This window comes from Mytilus trossulus, chromosome 5 (genome assembly GCF_036588685.1).
Source record: "Mytilus trossulus isolate FHL-02 chromosome 5, PNRI_Mtr1.1.1.hap1, whole genome shotgun sequence".
Classification (NCBI taxonomy): Eukaryota; Metazoa; Mollusca; class Bivalvia; order Mytilida; family Mytilidae; genus Mytilus; species Mytilus trossulus.
Window position 1 is genome coordinate 4630030 of NC_086377.1, and position 20384 is coordinate 4650413.

The 20384-nt window shown below is 32.6% G+C and overlaps 1 protein-coding gene across 1 annotated transcript in view; it reads left to right on the forward strand.

Moving 5' to 3' along the window:
* The window catches only part of LOC134718469 (mothers against decapentaplegic homolog 3-like), a 50652-nt gene that overhangs the window by 24158 nt on the left and 6110 nt on the right, over positions 1–20384 (forward strand). The window contains exons 4-6 of the mRNA XM_063581009.1: positions 15580–15639; positions 18246–18278; positions 19263–19475. Coding sequence (XP_063437079.1) covers positions 15580–15639; positions 18246–18278; positions 19263–19475 — 306 coding nt within the window. The remainder of the gene's footprint in view (positions 1–15579; positions 15640–18245; positions 18279–19262; positions 19476–20384) is intronic.

Here is a 20384-nt window from a genome sequence, read left to right on the forward strand (position 1 = left end):
CATTTAACAAGCTGCAAATATGATAATTCATTGATGTTAAAAGTAAAATATGGTACAATATACAAAACTTCTGCTGTTTTCCAAGAAAATTACCCAGGATGGGTTTAAAACATGTTCATAGGTATTATTTATGTACTATTAAAAATGAAATTTTTTAATCTTCTCTTAAGCGGCTGCCTATTGAATAATTCATTGATGTTAAAAGTAAAATATGGTACAATAACTAAAACAAAACTGCCACTGTTTGCCCAGAAATTTGAAACATTTAATTTTCTAGTATCATATATTTACTGTTAACAAATATATAATTTTAATCTAATTAAATTAATGTGCTGCATAATTTAATGATTTATTGACATTATAAGTAAAAAATGCATATATGGTATAATAAATATTAGAAATCAAAACTGCTGCTATTTTTATAAGAAATGAAAACAGAATAAGTTAATTTAACATGAACTGTTATTATATATATATATAAGACCCTTCTACAACGAATTTTGTTTGACATGCACACGTATAAAAATTGCGTTTTTTATCCAACGCAGAAATAGGTTTGAACGTAGTTTTCAATTTAGACTCGTTTATATATATATATATATATATACTTAACTAAATAATTTTAATCTTATTTAACTTGCTGTCTGTTGAATTATTCATTGGCGTTAAAATTAAAAAAAATGTTACAACATCAATTAGAATTCAAACTTCAGTTGTTTTCCAAGAAATTAACCTAGTGATCATGAACAAGTATGCCTTTTATAGCTGACTATGTGGTATGAGCTTTGCTCATTGTTGAAGGCCATGGTGATTTCTGTGTCATTTTGGTCTCTTGAGGAAAGTTGTCTAATTGGCAATCATATCAAATATTTTTTTTATTAAGTTAACTAGATAATTAATAATAATCTATTTGAACAGGCTGCCTTATACATATTTAATAATTCATGGACTTTAAAAGTAAAAGTGGTACAATATAAATAAGAATTCAAACTTCTGCTGTTTTCCAAGAAATTAACTTAGAGAATAAGTTAACATGAACAAGTATGCCTTTTATAGCTGACAATGTGGTATGAACCTTCAAATATTTACCCAAAATAGGCAAACACAGGAATTATAATATTCATATATACTTTAAGTGATGAATGCTAGAGCCCCATAATTTTATTCTTTAAACTTTCATATTTTGTTATAGATAATTCATAGATATTCAAAGTAACAATGGTACAATACATAACATTGTATAAGAAATTTAAAGTGCTGCTGTTTTCAAGAATTTTACGCAAACCAATACTGCTACCACAGGCACTGGAAAACTTAGCTTCCACTGATTTCTTGAAAATCTACTTCTATTTAATGTGGTTTCATGAATATTTTTCGTTGAATACTAATTTTTGTGGGTTTCATCGTTACAGGTTAACCACAAATATAAATATTCAACGAATTACAGATTTTCTAAATGCTTAAATTTATGCAGATATTTAAGTATTCAATGAATTATTAATTATCATCAGCTTCGTATCCAGAGATAGGCAAAACCACAAAATCTAATAACAATGAAAATGCAAGTTTTCATCAATCCAGGCAATATGATACCCACGAAAAATAAATAAAATCACAGTATACATAATGTTATAAATAATAAATAAAAATAAAAGCATAATTATCTTATTATAATGTCTTAATTGTTATAATATAATTTGGAAACAGTTTTATATCTTATATATAGCTAGATTCACTCATAAATGCATTACCGAGACATCTTAAGTATCTTTAAACTACTGCAAATCATCATAATGGCTTTAAAGAAGCAACCACTTAACATCAGAAAAGGGGGGTTGGGGGTACTAGTATGTGTTTTTTCTGAGTCAGTATTTTTTTTCGCGCCAACGCTTTTATTAAATTTGTTTTTATTCAATGCTAGCATTGAAATAATCTTTGTTTTATATTTTACATATAATATATGGAGAAACTCTGGAATCAGAATATTTTTTTAATCATAGGTATATTACCAAAACATATATTCTTTTTTTATCAAATTGGGATCAGACTATTTTTCAAGGAAAAATCCAGTCCTCTCCCCTCTTTTCAAAGTCAGATGGTTGTTCCACAACTGCTAGAAAAATTGCTCGAAATAATTTGGCATATTGTTCTACGTAATGAACATTCAAATGACATATAGTTTACAAGTGTGAACAACTCTTATGTATTATATTGATACAAATTATTGAACTGTCAGTGTCATAAAATCATATCTTTAAAATTCCAAAATTTATTATTCAATTTACAAAAGTTATTTTTGCACATAAGTAGTCTCATATTCTCAATTCAGTTAAGTTCAAAATAGATTTAATAGGTTCTTGGATGAAATAACATAAAATTATATTAGCATATAATGAAATTTGTAAAGATTAAGGCAGGACAGGAGTTTGGAATTAACATCGAAATCAGTGACAATTTATGGAAAATAAGTCAGGATAAACTAATAAATAAAAGGCAGGAGTGAAAAATAAAAAAAGCATGACATTGATTAAAACTTTTTAAAAAAATGCAGGAAATTTTTTTCATCCTAGTGCCTCTATAAATCAAATGATAGCTCCCTAAGCCTTCGTTATAAAAACAATAACATCAACTATTTATAGATTATGTTAGACCGAATAATCTGTCTCTAGTGTGGGTTCATTTGTCATTCCATTTTTTCTTTTCATCATTTGGCTATTTTATACTTTTTTTTTTTTTTTTGTGTCCACACGGAGTCCAAATGATGAAAAGAAAATATGGAATGACAAATGAACCCACACTAGAGACAGATTATTCGGTCTAAGATTATGTATGTTGCACTGTGAACATGATTATTTTTACTTCCTTGTATTGAAGAAGAAGAGGAATCAATTTACTTTTAATTATTGACATCTGTTGTATACAAGACTGTTGAATGTGAAAATCAGGGTGTTTTTATTATCGGAAAAAGTAAGAATTTGATAGCTAATGTTTCTTGTAAACTGAAATTATAGTCTCCGATTTTCTAGAAATCCCAATTATAATCTCTTTTTTTTTACTTTGTTGTCCTAAATTTCAATAATAAATGCACAAACTATTTCTTGATTAAATTCACAGTATGTGGAAACAATATTTTGAAAAAATTGGACTTTAACCTGTTTAATGATAAAAACATTTCTATTATCTGATAGGCAAAGAAAAATGTTCAACTACCACTAACAGGTCTACAGGTTGTTCACCCCTCTCTGACAGGTCAACAGGTTGTCCACCAATCTCTGACAGGTCTACAGGTTGTTCACCCCTCCCTGACATGTCAACAGGTTGTTCACTCCTCTCTGACAGGTCAACAGGTTGTTCCACTCTCTCTGACAGGTCTACAGGTTGTTCAACCCTCTCTGACAGGTCAACAGATTGTTCACCCCTCTCTGACAGGTCAACAGGTTGTTCACCCCTCCCTGACATGTCAACAGGTTGTTCACCCCTCTCTGACAGGTCAACAGGTTGTTCATCCATCTCTGACAGGTCAACAGGTTGTTCAACCCTCTCTGACAGGTCAACAGATTGTTCACCCTTCTCTGACAGGTCAACAGGTTGTTCACCCCTCCCTGACATGTCAACAGGTTGTTCGCCCCTCTCTGACAGGTCAACAGGTTGTTCACCCCTCTCTGACAGGTCAACAGGTTGTTCACCCTTTCTGACAGATCAAAAGGTTGTTCACCCCTCTCTGACAGGTCAACAGGTTGTTCGCCCCTCTCTGACAGGTCAACAGGTTGTTCACCCCTCTCTGACAGGTCAGAAGGTTGTTCTCCCCTCTCTGACAGGTCAACAGGTTGTTCACCCCTCTCTGACAGGTTAACAGGTTGTTCTCCCCCTCTCTGACAGGTCAACAGGTTGTTCTTCCCTCTCTGACAGGTCTACATGTTGTTCACCCCCTCTGACAGGTCAACAGGTTGTTCACCCATCTCTGACAGGTCAACATGTTGTTCACCCTCTCTGACAGGTCAACAAGTTGTTCACCCATCACTGACAGGTCAACAGGTTGTTCGGCCCCTCTCTGACAGGTCAGAAGGTTGTTCTCCCCTCTCTGACAGGTCAACAGGTTGTTCATCCCTCTCTGACAGGTCAACAGGTTGTTCACCCCTCTCTGACAGGTTAACAGGTTGTTCTCCCCTCTCTGACAGGTCAACAGGTTGTTCTTCCCTCCCTGACAGGTTAACAGGTTGTTCTTCCCTTTTTGACAGGTCAACAGGTTGTTCACCCATCATTGACACTGTAACATTTTGTTTCCAAGTTAATAGATATTTAAAGCTAAAGAAATTTTAAAATTGTCCCAAAAAGAAATGAATTTTATAGCAATAAACATAAGACAGATATCAGGTCACAAAATCAATGTTAATGATCATTGATATGATGTTATGAATAAAAGATAGTCTAGTGCTAGGATTTAATAAAATTACCAATGATATATTTGGCTTTCTGCATATTTTAAGGATATTCAATAGTTTTTCTTCAAACTATTTTATAGTCAATAGACTGTTTTAGGGACCTAAGTGGCTGAGTGATCGAAGTAGGTCATATGATATATCGCTATTTTGTTACGTAAACCCTGCAGAAGGCACATGCTTTTTATTTTTTTATAGACTTGCATTGTTAACTGTTACCTGCTTTAAAGGTCTAGTTCTCTCAGTGCATTTCAGCTTACAAATTGAAAATAAATTACTGCCACCATGTACCCAATAGTGCTTGTTGCATAAAACATCAATTATTTATCATAATTAATATGATGCTTCACTATTAGTCATTTGATCCTTCATGAGATTTAATTTTGTTTTATGACATGTAGGTAGAACCAATTATGATCAAAACCCAATAAAGTGTGTCCTTCTGATTTGACATCTATTGGATTTTTGTGTGGCCCTTGTAAAAGGCATTAGTAGGGTATATAACTATAAGTATTATAAGTTGGTGTAACCAAAATCAGCATCAGAAGGATCTTATTAACATACAAAGCAATGATTTAGCATATGGGAATAATTACACTAATGTTTCACTATAATACGTTTTTTTCTGATTGGCTAACTGCACATCACATGTTATTCCTTAAGCAATTACATTTCTCAATTAAACTTCATTCATGATAACACGAGGTCCCACAATAAAGTGCACAGGTGAATTAAATAAAAAATTGATAAAATTTGTGTTTTTATGATCCTTACTAAAAAATATAATTATAAGTATTGAATGCCTCTTTTTGTTACTTCATATGGTTGTAAAAATGTTGACTGCACATATTTTTAGAATGAAGCTCTTCCGTGCTTCATACAAAATTTACTTTGGTCAACGCTTTTACACCCCAATGAATTTACAAAAAGAAGCATTCAATTCTTAAATATCAAACAGGACCTTGATAGGATATATAGCCTTTGAACTGCTGTTTAAGTAGGGTCTTGGTACTTTACAGATTTTCAGATGGCTTATCAGTTTCAATCTGCACTTTACTTATTATGTCACTGTCAGTTTAAACTGGTTTTGAAAAGAAAATATAGTAGATATTTATAGATATATAATATATAAATATGATCGATTATATAAAAAACATTTATATGACAGGTCAGTGTGTTGAATGGCAATTCATTAGTAGTCACTGACCACTACTGACCTGCTGATATTGATTTACAATAGTATGATTGAGTCATCCATTAATAATCAGATCAGGTCATTAAAGGAATTGCACCACTAAATCATGGCCCTTTTGCAATCTATGTTTAATTCCTCAATTTTCAAGCAGGCAAGCTCTGCATGGTGCTTAAAGTTCAAATAAGGTGACAATCATTGCATGTCAAATGTAGCAATATACCTTTAATAGTACATCAGAAAGAACTGGTTCGGAGAACTTCTGATGTATGGACACACATGTATTCATACTCATATGCAGTGATATTGTTAGCTTTTTTCAAAACTACCTCTACCCTTTTTTATTGGGAAAATATGCGTCATTTCCATCAAATTGGGAAATTTAAAATAAACCAGGACTTTGACTGAAACTTCAATTTACAGACCCATTTTCAAGAGTCAAACCCTGCTATAAAATAAGACCCCATTTTGTCAGTGAAGATACATAAATAGACCCTCAAATGTGCACATATAGTCATTTTAGGCATGAAAAATGTTTAAATGAAGTGTTTTTCAGTTTGTATTCATGTACAATTACTACTGAGACTGCACTGTTTGGGAAAAAAAGTTGTCTTTTTGGGAATAATTTTAAGCCATTTCTTTTTCAAATTGGGATTCTTCTCCAGGGGAAAAAGCCTTTATTCTCCACTAATTTAAGGCAAACAATATCACTGATATGTGACAAACAGTCAAAATGTACCCTCATATAAACTTTTTTTTTTTTTTAAATTATGCAGATTTTTTTTATCCTTCATTCTATTGTTACAAAAACCTTCCTGTTTGCCTGAAAGTAAAATTTGTGTTTAACTGAAAGTGAAATAGATTAGGGATATTATTGTCAGCTAGTTGACATGTTCTGATTTCGAAGGTTGAACAAGAACAGCCACAACATATTAAAAAATTCACAAAAATCAATTTTCTTTACAGTACGTGCTATGTATATGAGTGATGTATTTTTATATTAACTTTAAAAATGTTAGAAGGTTTTCAGGAAAATATAATGAGATATTTAACCTCTCCACTAATAAATATTAGAAAAAAAATAGTAGAATAAAAGAACAGTAAAAAGAAAATTTGACACTTATGAAAATAAATAAAAGTACTTAGTGGCAGATCTTGGGGGATGGTTCCAGGGGGGTTGAAGATCAATGCATTTGAAAGGGGACATAAAAGTTGGAACCCCCCTTTGTCCTGAGGGTCAAACTCACTTGTTCATATAACACTGTGTTACATACATGTAAACAATTTCATTACTAATGTTTTATTCCAATTAGAATGAAATATTTCAAACAAATATCCTCTAATCCGTTTTATTTCAGGCAAAAATTGCTTTAAATGTCAGAAAGAATTCTTCTAAATAAATTTTATATATGGAAATTGATTTTCTTGTTAAATGTCTTTGATTTTTTTCAACAATATCTATACTCCAGTGAAACAGAGCTAACAGGTGCATTATGGGTTATAATCATTAAAACCTAATGCATTATGGGTAGATTTTAAAGTTCTTAAAGCAAAAGCTGGTAAAACAAATGGCAAAAATATTAATTAAGGAAATTAAAAAAAATAAATGACTAGGAAAATATTTCAGAAACAAATTTGAAACTTTGTTTTGTCAATGATCGTCATGAGTATCATGTTTTAGTTTAAATGTCGTTAGATTATGAAAAATTGAATTTTTCCACGTAGCCTCCTAATTTAAGTTGGGAAATTAAGTATCATCAAATGTTTTAAATTTTATTTTGGCCTCACCTTCCATGTCTGTTATTAGTCATTTTATTTTGGCCTCACCTTCCATGTCTGTTATTTTGGCCTCACCTTCCTTGTCTGTTATTAGTCATTTTATTTTGGCCTCACCTTCCTTGTCTGTTATTAGTCATTTTATTTTGGCCTCACCTTCCATGTCTGTTATTAGTCATTTATTTTGGCCTCACCTTCCTTGTCTGTTATTAGTCATTTTATTTTGGCCTCACCTTCCTTGTCTGTTATTAGTCATTTTATTTTGGCCTCACCTTCCATGTCTGTTATTAGTTTATTTTGGCCTCACCTTCCATGTCTGTTATTAGTCATTTATTTTGGCCTCATCTTCCATGTCTGTTATTAGTCATTTTATTTTGGCCTCACCTTCCATGTCTGTTATTAGTTTATTTTGGCCTCATCTTCCATGTCTGTTATTAGTTTATTTTGGCCTCACCTTCCATGTCTGTTATTAGTCATTTATTTTGGCCTCACCTTCCATGTCTGTTATTTTGGCCTCACCTTCCTTGTCTGTTATTAGTCATTTTATTTTGGCCTCACCTTCCTTGTCTGTTATTAGTCATTTTATTTTGGCCTCACCTTCCATGTCTGTTATTAGTCATTTATTTTGGCCTCACCTTCCTTGTCTGTTATTAGTCATTTTATTTTGGCCTCACCTTCCTTGTCTGTTATTAGTCATTTTATTTTGGCCTCACCTTCCATGTCTGTTATTAGTTTATTTTGGCCTCACCTTCCTTGTCTGTTATTAGTCATTTTATTTTAGCCTCACCTTCCATGTCTGTTATTAGTTTATTTTGGCCTCACCTTCCATGTCTGTTATTAGTTTATTTTGGCCTCACCTTCCTTGTCTGTTATTAGTCATTTTATTTTGGCCTCACCTTCCATGTCTGTTATTAGTCATTTATTTTGGCCTCACCTTCCTTGTCTGTTATTAGTCATTTTATTTTGGCCTCACCTTCCATGTCTGTTATTAGTCATTTTATTTTGGCCTCACCTTCCATGTCTGTTATTAGTTTATTTTGGCCTCACCTTCCATGTCTGTTATTAGTTTATTTTGGCCTCACCTTCCATGTCTGTTATTAGTCATTTTATTTTGGCCTCACCTTCCATGTCTGTTATTAGTTTATTTTGGCCTCATCTTCCATGTCTGTTATTAGTTTATTTTGGCCTCACCTTCCATGTCTGTTATTAGTCATTTATTTTGGCCTCACCTTCCATGTCTGTTATTTTGGCCTCACCTTCCTTGTCTGTTATTAGTCATTTTATTTTGGCCTCACCTTCCTTGTCTGTTATTAGTCATTTTATTTTGGCCTCACCTTCCATGTCTGTTATTAGTCATTTATTTTGGCCTCACCTTCCTTGTCTGTTATTAGTCATTTTATTTTGGCCTCACCTTCCTTGTCTGTTATTAGTTTATTTTGGCCTCACCTTCCATGTCTGTTATTAGTTTATTTTGGCCTCACCTTCCATGTCTGTTATTAGTTTATTTTGGCCTCATCTTCCATGTCTGTTATTAGTTTATTTTGGCCTCACCTTCCATGTCTGTTATTAGTTTATTTTGGCCTCACCTTCCATGTCTGTTATTAGTCATTTATTTTGGCCTCACCTTCCATGTCTGTTATTAGTCATTTATTTTGGCCTCACCTTCCTTGTCTGTTATTAGTCATTTTATTTTGGCCTCACCTTCCATGTCTGTTATTAGTTTATTTTGGCCTCACCTTCCATGTCTGTTATTAGTTTATTTTGGCCTCACCTTCCATGTCTGTTATTAGTTTATTTTGGCCTCACCTTCCATGTCTGTTATTAGTTTATTTTGGCCTCACCTTCCTTGTCTGTTATTAGTCATTTTATTTTGGCCTCACCTTCCTTGTCTGTTATTAGTCATTTTATTTTGGCCTCACCTTCCTTGTCTGTTATTAGTCATTTTATTTTGGCCTCACCTTCCATGTCTGTTATTAGTCATTTATTTTGGCCTCACCTTCCATGTCTGTTATTAGTTTATTTTGGCCTCACCTTCCTTGTCTGTTATTAGTCATTTTATTTTGGCCTCACCTTCCTTGTCTGTTATTAGTCATTTTATTTTGGCCTCACCTTCCATGTCTGTTATTAGTCATTTATTTTGGCCTCACCTTCCATGTCTGTTATTAGTTTATTTTGGCCTCACCTTCCTTGTCTGTTATTAGTCATTTTATTTTGGCCTCACCTTCCATGTCTGTTATTAGTCATTTTATTTTGGCCTCACCTTCCATGTCTGTTATTAGTCATTTTATTTTGGCCTCACCTTCCATGTCTGTTATTACTCATTTTTTCTCCGTAGTTAGAAATAAGATATGTTTAATGCCAGTTTACATTGTATTGATTTTATTGTATAATCCATAAGTGCTGCAAATATTTTTATGAAATTGAAAAGTCATAACATCATAAAAAATTAATAAATAAGAAATTTGTTTTCACTTTATTTATTTATAAAAGGAAATATTATTGCTGCAGCCAATCAGAAAATGCATAACACCAAGATGAAACAAGATGGAACTATAGATAATTGTTACTTTTGTACGTCGTGGTCAGTGTGCCCTCATGCTCTGTGTCAGCGTCATCTGCGCCTGGGGGGGGGGGGGGTTAAAAAGTTTGGGGGTTCCAATTTTGAAGCTTTTAAAGTTGTGGTATGTGTCTATTCAAGAGATTGTTCTTTCACAAATTATTATTAATCAAATATTTGTATATTAAAAACACCACTTAATTGTTTTGTCTGTAAAAGGAAATTAAAATATCCTGTTTGATTAACTGCCTCTTAGGTCATCTTGTACCATACTGTAAATCTGGTAAAATCACCAGGCTGTATTTTCTTATAGAATAGTGATAAGAATTATGGGTGTGGATTTTTTAAAAGGAGTGGTAAATAGCTGGATTGCATTTTCTCGTAAGTTTGAATTTTCTTTTAAAATAATTTTAACTATTATAATGACTAATCTTTTATAAAAATAAATGCATAATGTTATTTTATAACGATGCATAACAATTATTATTGCCATTCTAAATTGTTTTAAATGCCTTTCAAGGGGGTGGTTGGAGGGGTCCTGATCCCGAAAACCCAGGCTTAAAAACATAAAATCCGAACGGTCTCGAATTGACATGTTGAAATTTTTTTTAAATACCGCATTCGAAAATTTGAAAAAAAATCCCAGATTTCTAAAGAGTCAATCCCGAAATCCAGAGCTTAAAACACCTGATCCCAAAGTGCAGAAAAAGGTCTGGCTCCCCCTTCAGAAATAATGATGGCCCGAGTTACAAATTGTAAAAATCTTTCAGATAAAAAAAACCCATAAGAATTGATACATTGCATTGTACCATTTTGTACTGTACTGGGGTTTAGGCTATATAGCTTTATAAAGATAATGATAAATGTGCATCTGGCGAAATATGATATGTACTGTTATTAAATGTTGCTTACTTAAATTTCATAATGGACATGTATGTGTAGTGATTTTTATAAATGTGATTTTGAAAATAGCTTTCTTGCATTTTCTATGATAACAAGTAATTAAGAGTTTAATAAATAAATTAAACAAGTTTAAAAAAGGTTAAACTTTGTTTAATGAAAACTGCATATGCATATTGTTATTTCTGGAGGTGAATCAAATATGATCAAATATTTAAGTGGATTAAAAAAAAAATTAAGAATTTTTATTTTATGGATGAAGTATTACTCCATTATCTTGCATGGATAATGCACCCGCCATTGGACATGTTGGAGGCAGCAATCTTAAAAAAATTGTTCAAACTTTTAAATATGTCTGAACTTAAACATCTACAAAAAGTATAACCTAAGTATTTCCTCTAAAAATAGTGTCTTCTGTTTACTTGACATTCCAATTGCATAATGTTGCTATAAATAGAATACAGAGTAATAAGAAAATAGATGACTAACTAACTAATTTTACTATATGAACGCAAATCTTTGGGTGGGTGGTAAAAAAATTGGGGGGATCAATACTCAACAACTTGAAAAAAAAAGGGGTGGAAGAGGGTAAAAAAAATGAATATGAATTCAAATGATATAACCAATTCTAAGTTCTTTGACTACAGTTATTCTGTGTCAGAAACCTATTAAGTGTCAAATATCTAATTACTATCAAAATTTAGACCTGTATTAAGCGCGAATAGTGTGTCCTTTTTCACCCACTGTTCAGGGTTGGACCTCTGCAGTTGTATCCAGCTGCACCTGGCAAAGCAATTTGTTTCTTAGATATGTATGCAGTTCTTGATGAATGTTTCCTTTTGTTGTAATTATATTATTTAATTAATTTCATTTTATATAAAACACAATTGTGGCCTCTAGATCCCAATTATTGACAAAGTTAATCAATTATCTCTGTATGGGTTGCACACACTATAATTTGTCAATATTACCGAACTATATATTGTCCACTGTCATGGAAGTACACCACTAATTCATGGTCCCATTGCTTCCTATGTTAAATTCCTCTATTTCAAGCAGGCATACCTCTTTAGTTTTAAATTTGGATAAAGTGGCAATCATTGCATGTCAAAGCAACACTTTATGGTCTCTAATGTAATGAAAAATCAACATACCTTTAATGGCAGGTAAGAAAGAACTGGTTCCTCGAACTTCGGATGTACCAAAACAGGTACTTCAGATCTGACAGACAGACAAATTGTACCCTCTTTTTAGCTCACCTGGCCCGAAGGGCCAAGTGAGCTTTTCTCATCACTTGGCGTCCGTCGTCCGTCGTCGTCCGTCGTCGTTAACTTTTACAAAAATCTTTTCCTCTGAAACTACTGGGCCAAATCAAACCAAACTTGGCCACAATCATCATTGGGGTATCTAGTTTAAAAAATGTGTGGCGTGACCCGGTCAACCAACCAAGATGGCCGCCACGGCTAAAAATAGAACATAGGGGTAAAATGCAGTTTTTGGCTTATAACTCAAAAACCAAAGCATTTAGAGCAAATCTGACAGGGATAAAAATGTTTATCAGGTCAAGATCTATCTGCCCTGAAATTTTCAGATGAATCGGTCAATCGGTTGTTGGGTTGCTGCCCCTGAATTGGTAATTTTGAAGAAATTTTGCTGTTTTTGGTTATTATCTTGAATATTATTATAGTTAGAGATAAACTGTAAACAGCAATAATGTTCAGCAAAGTAAGATCTACAAATAAGTCAACATGACCAAAATGGTCAATTGACCCGTTTAGGAGTTATTGCCCTTTATAGTAAATTTTTAACCATTTTTCGTTAATTAAAGTAATCTTTTACAAAAATCTTCTCCTCTGAAACTACTTGGCCAAATTAATCCAAACTTGGCCACAATCATCTTTGGGGTATCTAGTTAAAAAAATGTGTGGCGTGACCTGGTCAACCAACCAAGATGGCCGCCACGGCTAAAAATAGAACAAAGGGGTAAAATGCAGTTTTTGGCTTATAACTCAAAAACCAAAGCATTTTGAGGTAATCTGACATGGGATAAAAATGTTTATCAGGTCAAGAACTATCTGCCCTGAAATTTTCAGATGAATCGGTCAATCGGTTGTTGGGTTGCTGCCCCTGAATTGGTAATTTTGAGGAAATTTTGCTGTTTTTGGTTATTATCTTGAATATTATTATAGATAGAGATAAATTGTAAACAGCAATAATGTTCACCAAAGTAAGATCTACAAATAAGTCAACATGACCAAAATGGTCAGTTGACCCCTTTAGGAGTTATTGCCCTTTATAGTCAATCTTTAACCATTTTTCATAAATCTAAGTAATCTTTTACAAAATCTCCACTGAAACTACTAGGCCACAATCATCTTTGGGGTATCTAGTTTGAAAAATGTGTCCGATGACCTGGCCATTCAACCAAGATGGCCGCCACGGCTAAAAATAGAACATAGGGGTAAAATGCAGTTTTTTGCTTATAACTATGAAACCAAAGCAGCTAGAGCAAATCTGACAAGAAGTTAAATTGTTAATCAAGTCAATATCTATCTGCCCTGAATTTTTCAGATGAATTGGACAATTGGTTGTTGGGTTGCTGCCCTCCAATTGGTAATTTTTAAAGAAATTTTGCCGTTTTTGGTTATCTTGAATACTATTATAGATAGCGATAAACTGTAAACAGCAATTATGTTCAGCAAAGTAAGATCTACAAATAAGTCAACATGACCTAAATGGTCAATTGACCCCTTAAGGAGTTATTGCCCTTTATAGTCAGTTTTTAACAATTTTCATTAATTTGGTAAATTTTATGTAAATTTTTACCAAATATAGTTCTCTGTTACTAATGGGCAAAGTTCATGATAGATATAATTGTAAGAAGCAAAATCGTTCAGTAAAGTAAGAACTTCAAACACATCACCATCACCAAAATACAATTTTGTCATGAATCCATTTGTGTCCTTTGTTTAATATGCACATAGACCAAGGTGAGCGACACAGGCTCTTTGAGCCTCTAGTTAAAATTTGGTGCAGTATTTTTAATATTCAAAATTATAAGTCCAAAAGTCTTTTTCATTGATCACCAGTCCTTCAGCTTTCATTTGATATAAAAAAACCTAAATATTGTCTACATATTTTGAAAGTTAATTTACACTCATTATTGCAGGATCTATTTTGTGTTAAATTATAATGTACCTCTTTCTAGTATGTGCTTTATGGACGGGCCCATATTAGTGGTGTTACACCTCATACTAATGTGAGGTTTAGCAATCTTTAAAACATGGTTTGACCCATCTTTTTCTTTGGAGAATGCTTGTACCCAGTCAATGACATTTATTTTCCAATAATTCCATTGGTTTATACAGTGCAGCAGACTCATTGGATTTTTTTAGGCTGTTATAATCAATTTCTCCATTGCACTTTTACCTTGGAGTTCAGTATTTTTGATATTTTATTTTTCACAAAAAATTAAAAGCATTTTCATAGAGAACTGAATTTAGACAGCAGTGAAAGTATTACTTTAAGATTAGGAAAAGAATAATTGTTATTGAAACCGATACTTGGATTTTTTTTATGTGGTGTTCATTTTTAGAAAAAAATCATTAAAAAATACAAGAGATATTGAAAATCACTGATAAAATTGTTATCTGCATGTTAATGAATAAATAGAAAGCCAATTAATTGTAAGAAATTAGATTATCTTTTCCCCACTTTTAAATAAAAGAATGAAATTTTGGATATAGTTTGTGAGGAAACAAACCTAATGAGACAACACACATAACCAAGACAGCAATTTGTCATCAAAAGTTCACACAAATCGCCTAAACATTTATTATAAACCTTAAAAAAAGATTGATGTGGAATAAAAAGATTAATATAATGTCTGATGTGATTAAATCATGTTTGACCAGAAGTACAATCTATAATGTCCAATGTGATTCAATAATGATCCAAGTTCGACCAAAAGTGCAAAAACTAATTCTATATATATAGACTGCCAGTAGAGAGATGGAATTAGCAGTTGTCATACAAAATACTTTATCCTAGAAGCTCAGCGTGGATCAATAAAAAATCACTGGTCATTAGGAGAAGTTATATATAGAAATAAATAAAGTGTTATTTATCATCCTACAGTGGTGGACAAACTCGTTTAATACAGGTTACAAATGGCTTCCTGGCTGATAAATAGAATAATGGCTTGACTGAAAACAAAAATCCATAGGGGCTGACACCATGTTGGACAAGAAGTGTACTGTTTTAGTGAATGCCCACACATGTGTTAAATTTGTTTCATGGTCTTGTTCTGTGTTGTGCTCCTTGGTCTGGTTGTTGTCTCTTTGATACATTCATTTTTCCCATTTTATATTTTTTTCAGTGCTTGTTTAGATCCACACATTTATTGTTTTTTTAGATCATCACATGTGTTGTTTTAGATACATATAGTTTTTGATTAAGATACATACTTTTGTTGTTTTAAATTTATATGTGTGTTGTTTTAGATCCAACTACATGTGTTGTTTAAGATTTATACATGTGTTGTCTTAGATATTTAGATGATGATGTGTTTATTGTTTTATTTGAGATACCCCTCCTCCTCGGTACATGTGTTGTTTTATATCTAATATAGTTGTTTATTGTTTATTTCAGATACCCCTCCTCCTGGGTACATGTGTTGTTTTATATCTAATATAGTTGTTTATTGTTTATTTCAGATACCCCTCCTCCTGGGTACATGAGTGAGGATGGTGACAACACAGACACACAGGGCATGGGTAGGTATATTTAAGATGTCATGTGGGGTATAGTTCAGTTAGACAGCAACCCAACAACAAGTAGTCACCTAAGATAAACATCAAAAGATTATGTCAATCAGGGACAGCTGACTGTACATGATTATACTAGAATTTTGGAGGGCATTATGATTTTTGGTCTGTTCATCCGTTTGTCCCACTTTAGGTTAAAGTTTTTAGTCAAGGCCAGTGGGTAGTTTCTGATCAAGTTAAAGACCAATCAATTTGAAACTTAGTTGATATGTTCCTGATGATATGATATGTTTAATTTTAATTTTAATGTTAAATGAGAGTTTTGACCCGACTTTCACTGTCCTCTGGATATAGAAAATGATTGTGTGAGTGGAGCTTTTGCTGTATAGCAGCTGCAGGTGTACATGTACATATTTTATGCTTCACATTAAACCTCTGATTTTATTTCTCCAAAACAGTTCAGTTTAACCTACACAGCTTTGATCCCAAACTCAGCCCAATTTACCATGTGATTGATAGAAGATGTTTAATAACTCAAATGTTAGCACAATTTACCATGTGATATAAGATCTTTATTTAACTCAAATGTTACAAATGTATTTGAAATCGTGACTTTTCTATTTTTAAAAATGTTCAACCTTCCTCCAGGGAGACATCGTTGAGAAGATTTTTTTCCTAACCTAATTTATTTCTATAGTCAGAGAAAGATTGGTCCCAGAGGTCATTTACTTCTTAGAAGTTATTGGTTAATTTTCACAGAGTGGTTCCCTTAAAAACATTTATTTATAAAAATGCTTTATTTATACTCAGAAGATTCATTTAATCTTTGAAGTACACAATAATAAAATTAATAAAATATTTGGTTTTCATCAATAAGAGAAAGAATATTTTTATGTTCGTGACAAGACCTGGTATATCTTTTGATAAATTTGATAAGATTGTTTAGCAGCTTGTCCCAGAAGTTTGATTCAGAAATACTTAATATTTTTTTATGTGATATATTTATTAAATTATACTCAGGATGGCCATTAGGTTGTATAACCCAATGTAAGTAATTATGGTGTTAGATTAAACTTTCAGAGCATTATTTGATATTTATTTTTAGATTGGCATTTTTGATTGGTACTGATTTAAAATTTTTATAAAAGGGCTGATAGTTATATACCATATTAAATAGTTTGTTTCAATATTTTTGACTTACAGTTTTAAATCTAGCAGCCTAAAGAGGAGTATTTCAGAATAATTACGACTGCCAAGCAGTCATCTTCGGTGTAATAATACTTTGAAATTTATTCTACAAATCTTTCAGAACATCATATATTTCTTTCCCTTATTTCTTAGTTTACAGTTTCTGCACAAAAGCCTGATTTTATATTTAATCAAGTGCTTTAGGTGTCAGACCACCAATGTATAGTCCCTATCTGTTCAACCAAATTTGGCAATTTTCACAGCTTTCTAAATATTTAACCTTAAGTTTAACTTCATAGAACCAGGTATATCCTGAATTGTACATGTATTAGCCAATTTTCAACATATGTTTAAAATTATATAAGAAAGAAGAGGTCTTTCAAAAAGAGGTACCACTAAAAATAACCACTGGTTTTCTGGAAATCTTAAATTAGTATACTAAGGAGTGCATTAATCCTCAATTTTGAATGCAAACTCATAAACAAGTAAATTTTTACTCAATATGGTCTTAATATATTTCTCTTTCACCAATAGTTTCATTTCTGCCAATTTTTTGGTCGTATTAAGTAAACAATGACATTGAATGCACTATTTTTTGTCTGAGTAGGCCTACTTTTACATACATTCTAAAATGGAGAGAGTAATTGGTGGTGTGACACCTTTATAATTATACCCCCCCCCCCCCCCCCCCCCCCCCCCCCTTTAAACAGCTTTAGAAAAGGGGGGGGGTATACAGTTTTACCTCTGTCTGTCCGTCCGTCAGTCCGTCCGTCAGTCCATCCGTCTGCCAGTCAGTCCGTCCCATGAAACTTTCGTCACATTTTTCTTAGGAACTACAATACAAGGATTTCTGAAATTTGGTTTCAGGGTTTATCTAAGTCAGCTATACTGTGTGATGCGTTTTCAGATTGATCACTTGACAACTTCCTGTTTACCGAACACTTGTATGATTTTACACATGATAGCCAAGTTGAAAAGTTTCGTCACATTTTTCTCAGGAACTACAATTCAAGGATTTCTGAAATTTTGTTTCAGGATTTATATAAGTCAGCTATACCGTGTGATGCGTTTTCAGATTCATCACTCGACAACTTCCTGTTTACCGAACACTTGCATATTTTAACACTATTAATATTATCCACTTGCGGCGGGGTATCATCAGTGAGCAGTAGCTCGCAGTTTCACTTGTTTGAGTTGATAAAGAGATATAGATATGTACCATGTGAGATATAGATATGTACCATGTGAGATATAGATATGTACCATGTGAGATATAGATATGTACCATGTGAGATATAGATATGTACCATGTTCAAATATGAAAATGAGATATGATTGCAAACAACAACTCTTTGACAGAAACCAAATATTTTTGCATGAAATTGTCTTGATTTGTTTGATTTGTAAAATTTTGTTATGTTTTGTAGATGGTGTGGATGTTTCTCCAAGTTCTCCTCTTGGTAAGTTTATCATTTGAAAAATCCCACAACACACCTCCTTACATTAAGGGAATTTGATAGATATAAGAAGATGTGGTTTGAGTGGGCATTGGTAATGGGACAACTCTCTCATCCAAGTCAGCAATTATAAAAGAAAAAAAAACATTATAGGTAAAGAACAGATAGATATAAGAAGATGTGGTTTGAGTGGCAATGAGACAACTCTCTCATCCAAGTCATCAATTAAAAAAGAAAAAAACATTATAGGTCCAAGTACAGTCTTCAATATGGTCAACATGCGCATGGATTTTTTTTCAAATTGAAAGAAGAATATCGTATTAGAATATTATTTAGGAACAGATTAATAGGTTGATACTAACAAACTAATTTTTACGAGCGATTGATTGATTTTTGCAACTTTGTAGAATAAAAAAAATGCAAATATAAATCTGTTTGAATAAGTTGCGCTTCTGTCTTCTTTTCTAATAATGCATCAATGAAACTACACTGCTAAAACAAATAACCTCGCCTTTTCCAGGGACTTTTTACTAACATTTTGATTGATAGTTCCTCTGTCACATACATAGATGTATTTATTTATGTAAGAAGTAATATCTACAGACTTAACATGAGTAAAAAAGTATGGTTGCCATGTATATGCATGAAACATTTTCCTAAGAGACATTAAGCAAGTAGCAATCAGTGATTCAGTCACAATGGAGTGAAGGAAAAAAGTAAAATTACAAAAATACTGAACTCAGAGGAAAATTCAAAAAGGAAAGTCCCTAATCAAAAACTCAAACACATCAAACAAATTGATAACAGCTGTCTTTTTCCTGACTTAGTACCGGAAGCATATATAAGAAGATAGGGTATGAGTGCCAATGAGACAACTCTCCATTCCATGCACTATGTGTAAAGAGATACATACATATAAGGAATATTTTGTCTGTTAATTTTAAGTGTAAGTTTCTGTGACTTATTTGATACTTTTGTTATTTATAGATGCAGAACCAGTCACTTACAAGGAGCCAGCATTTTGGTGTTCCATTGCGTATTATGAACTAAATAATCGTGTTGGGGAGACATTTCATGCTTCAATGCCCTCGTTGACGGTAGATGGATTCACTGATCCGTCAAACTCGGAGAGATTCTGTCTTGGTCTGTTGTCTAACATTAACAGGACACAACAAGTGGAAATGACAAGGAGACATATTGGTATATACAGTCAAACCTTTATTACAATTATTATACAGTCAAACCTTAATTACATTGATTAGATATTTAAACCTTTCTTTCTTACAATTTTACATTTATACCTTACTTTCTAAAAATTATACAGTTAAACACCTTATTTACAATGAATATACAGTGAAACCCTGTCTTCACAATGCTTATACAGTGAAACCTTGTTTTTACAATGATTGTACAGGTAACCAATATCTTCACAATGAATATAATGAGTTAAGCATTGTCTTTACAATGATTACAGGGATTCATTATTATTTGTTGGATATCAATTTTCGTTGGGTTTTGTGGGTACAGGTGAACCACGAATTCATATGTTCAATGAATTACAAATGTTCATTATATATAGGCTTTGTACACAGAAATCGCCAAACCACCAATTTAAATATCCAGGAAAATTAGGAGATAACTGTATTGTATTTTAAGCTTGGCCTTCGTAAAACGTAGATTTTACTGTCGCAAATTGAGTTTACCTAGCGACGCGGAGCGGAGATAGGTAAACGGATATTTGCGACAGTAAAATCAAGTTTTACGAAGGCCAAGCTTAAAATACAATACAGTTATCTCCATTCTAATGCCGCATCTTAAAATAAATGTTATTTTTTGGCTTAAAAATGGCATTAATAAAAAAGTCCGTGAAACTGTCGCATTGTTTTTAGCATCTTAACAGTGTGACGTCATGTGTTTAATCTGGATGTCAAACATGAATACTAAACGTATTTTTACTTTTCGTACGCTACATAATGGTTTCAATATAGACAAAAAGAAGATTTTGAGGCTCAAAATGAGAATATCTTGTTAATTTTTTGAGAAATTACATATCCCAAAAAAATCGGAATTCAAAATGGTGGCTTTCTTAGTTACGGACTGGTAGAACGT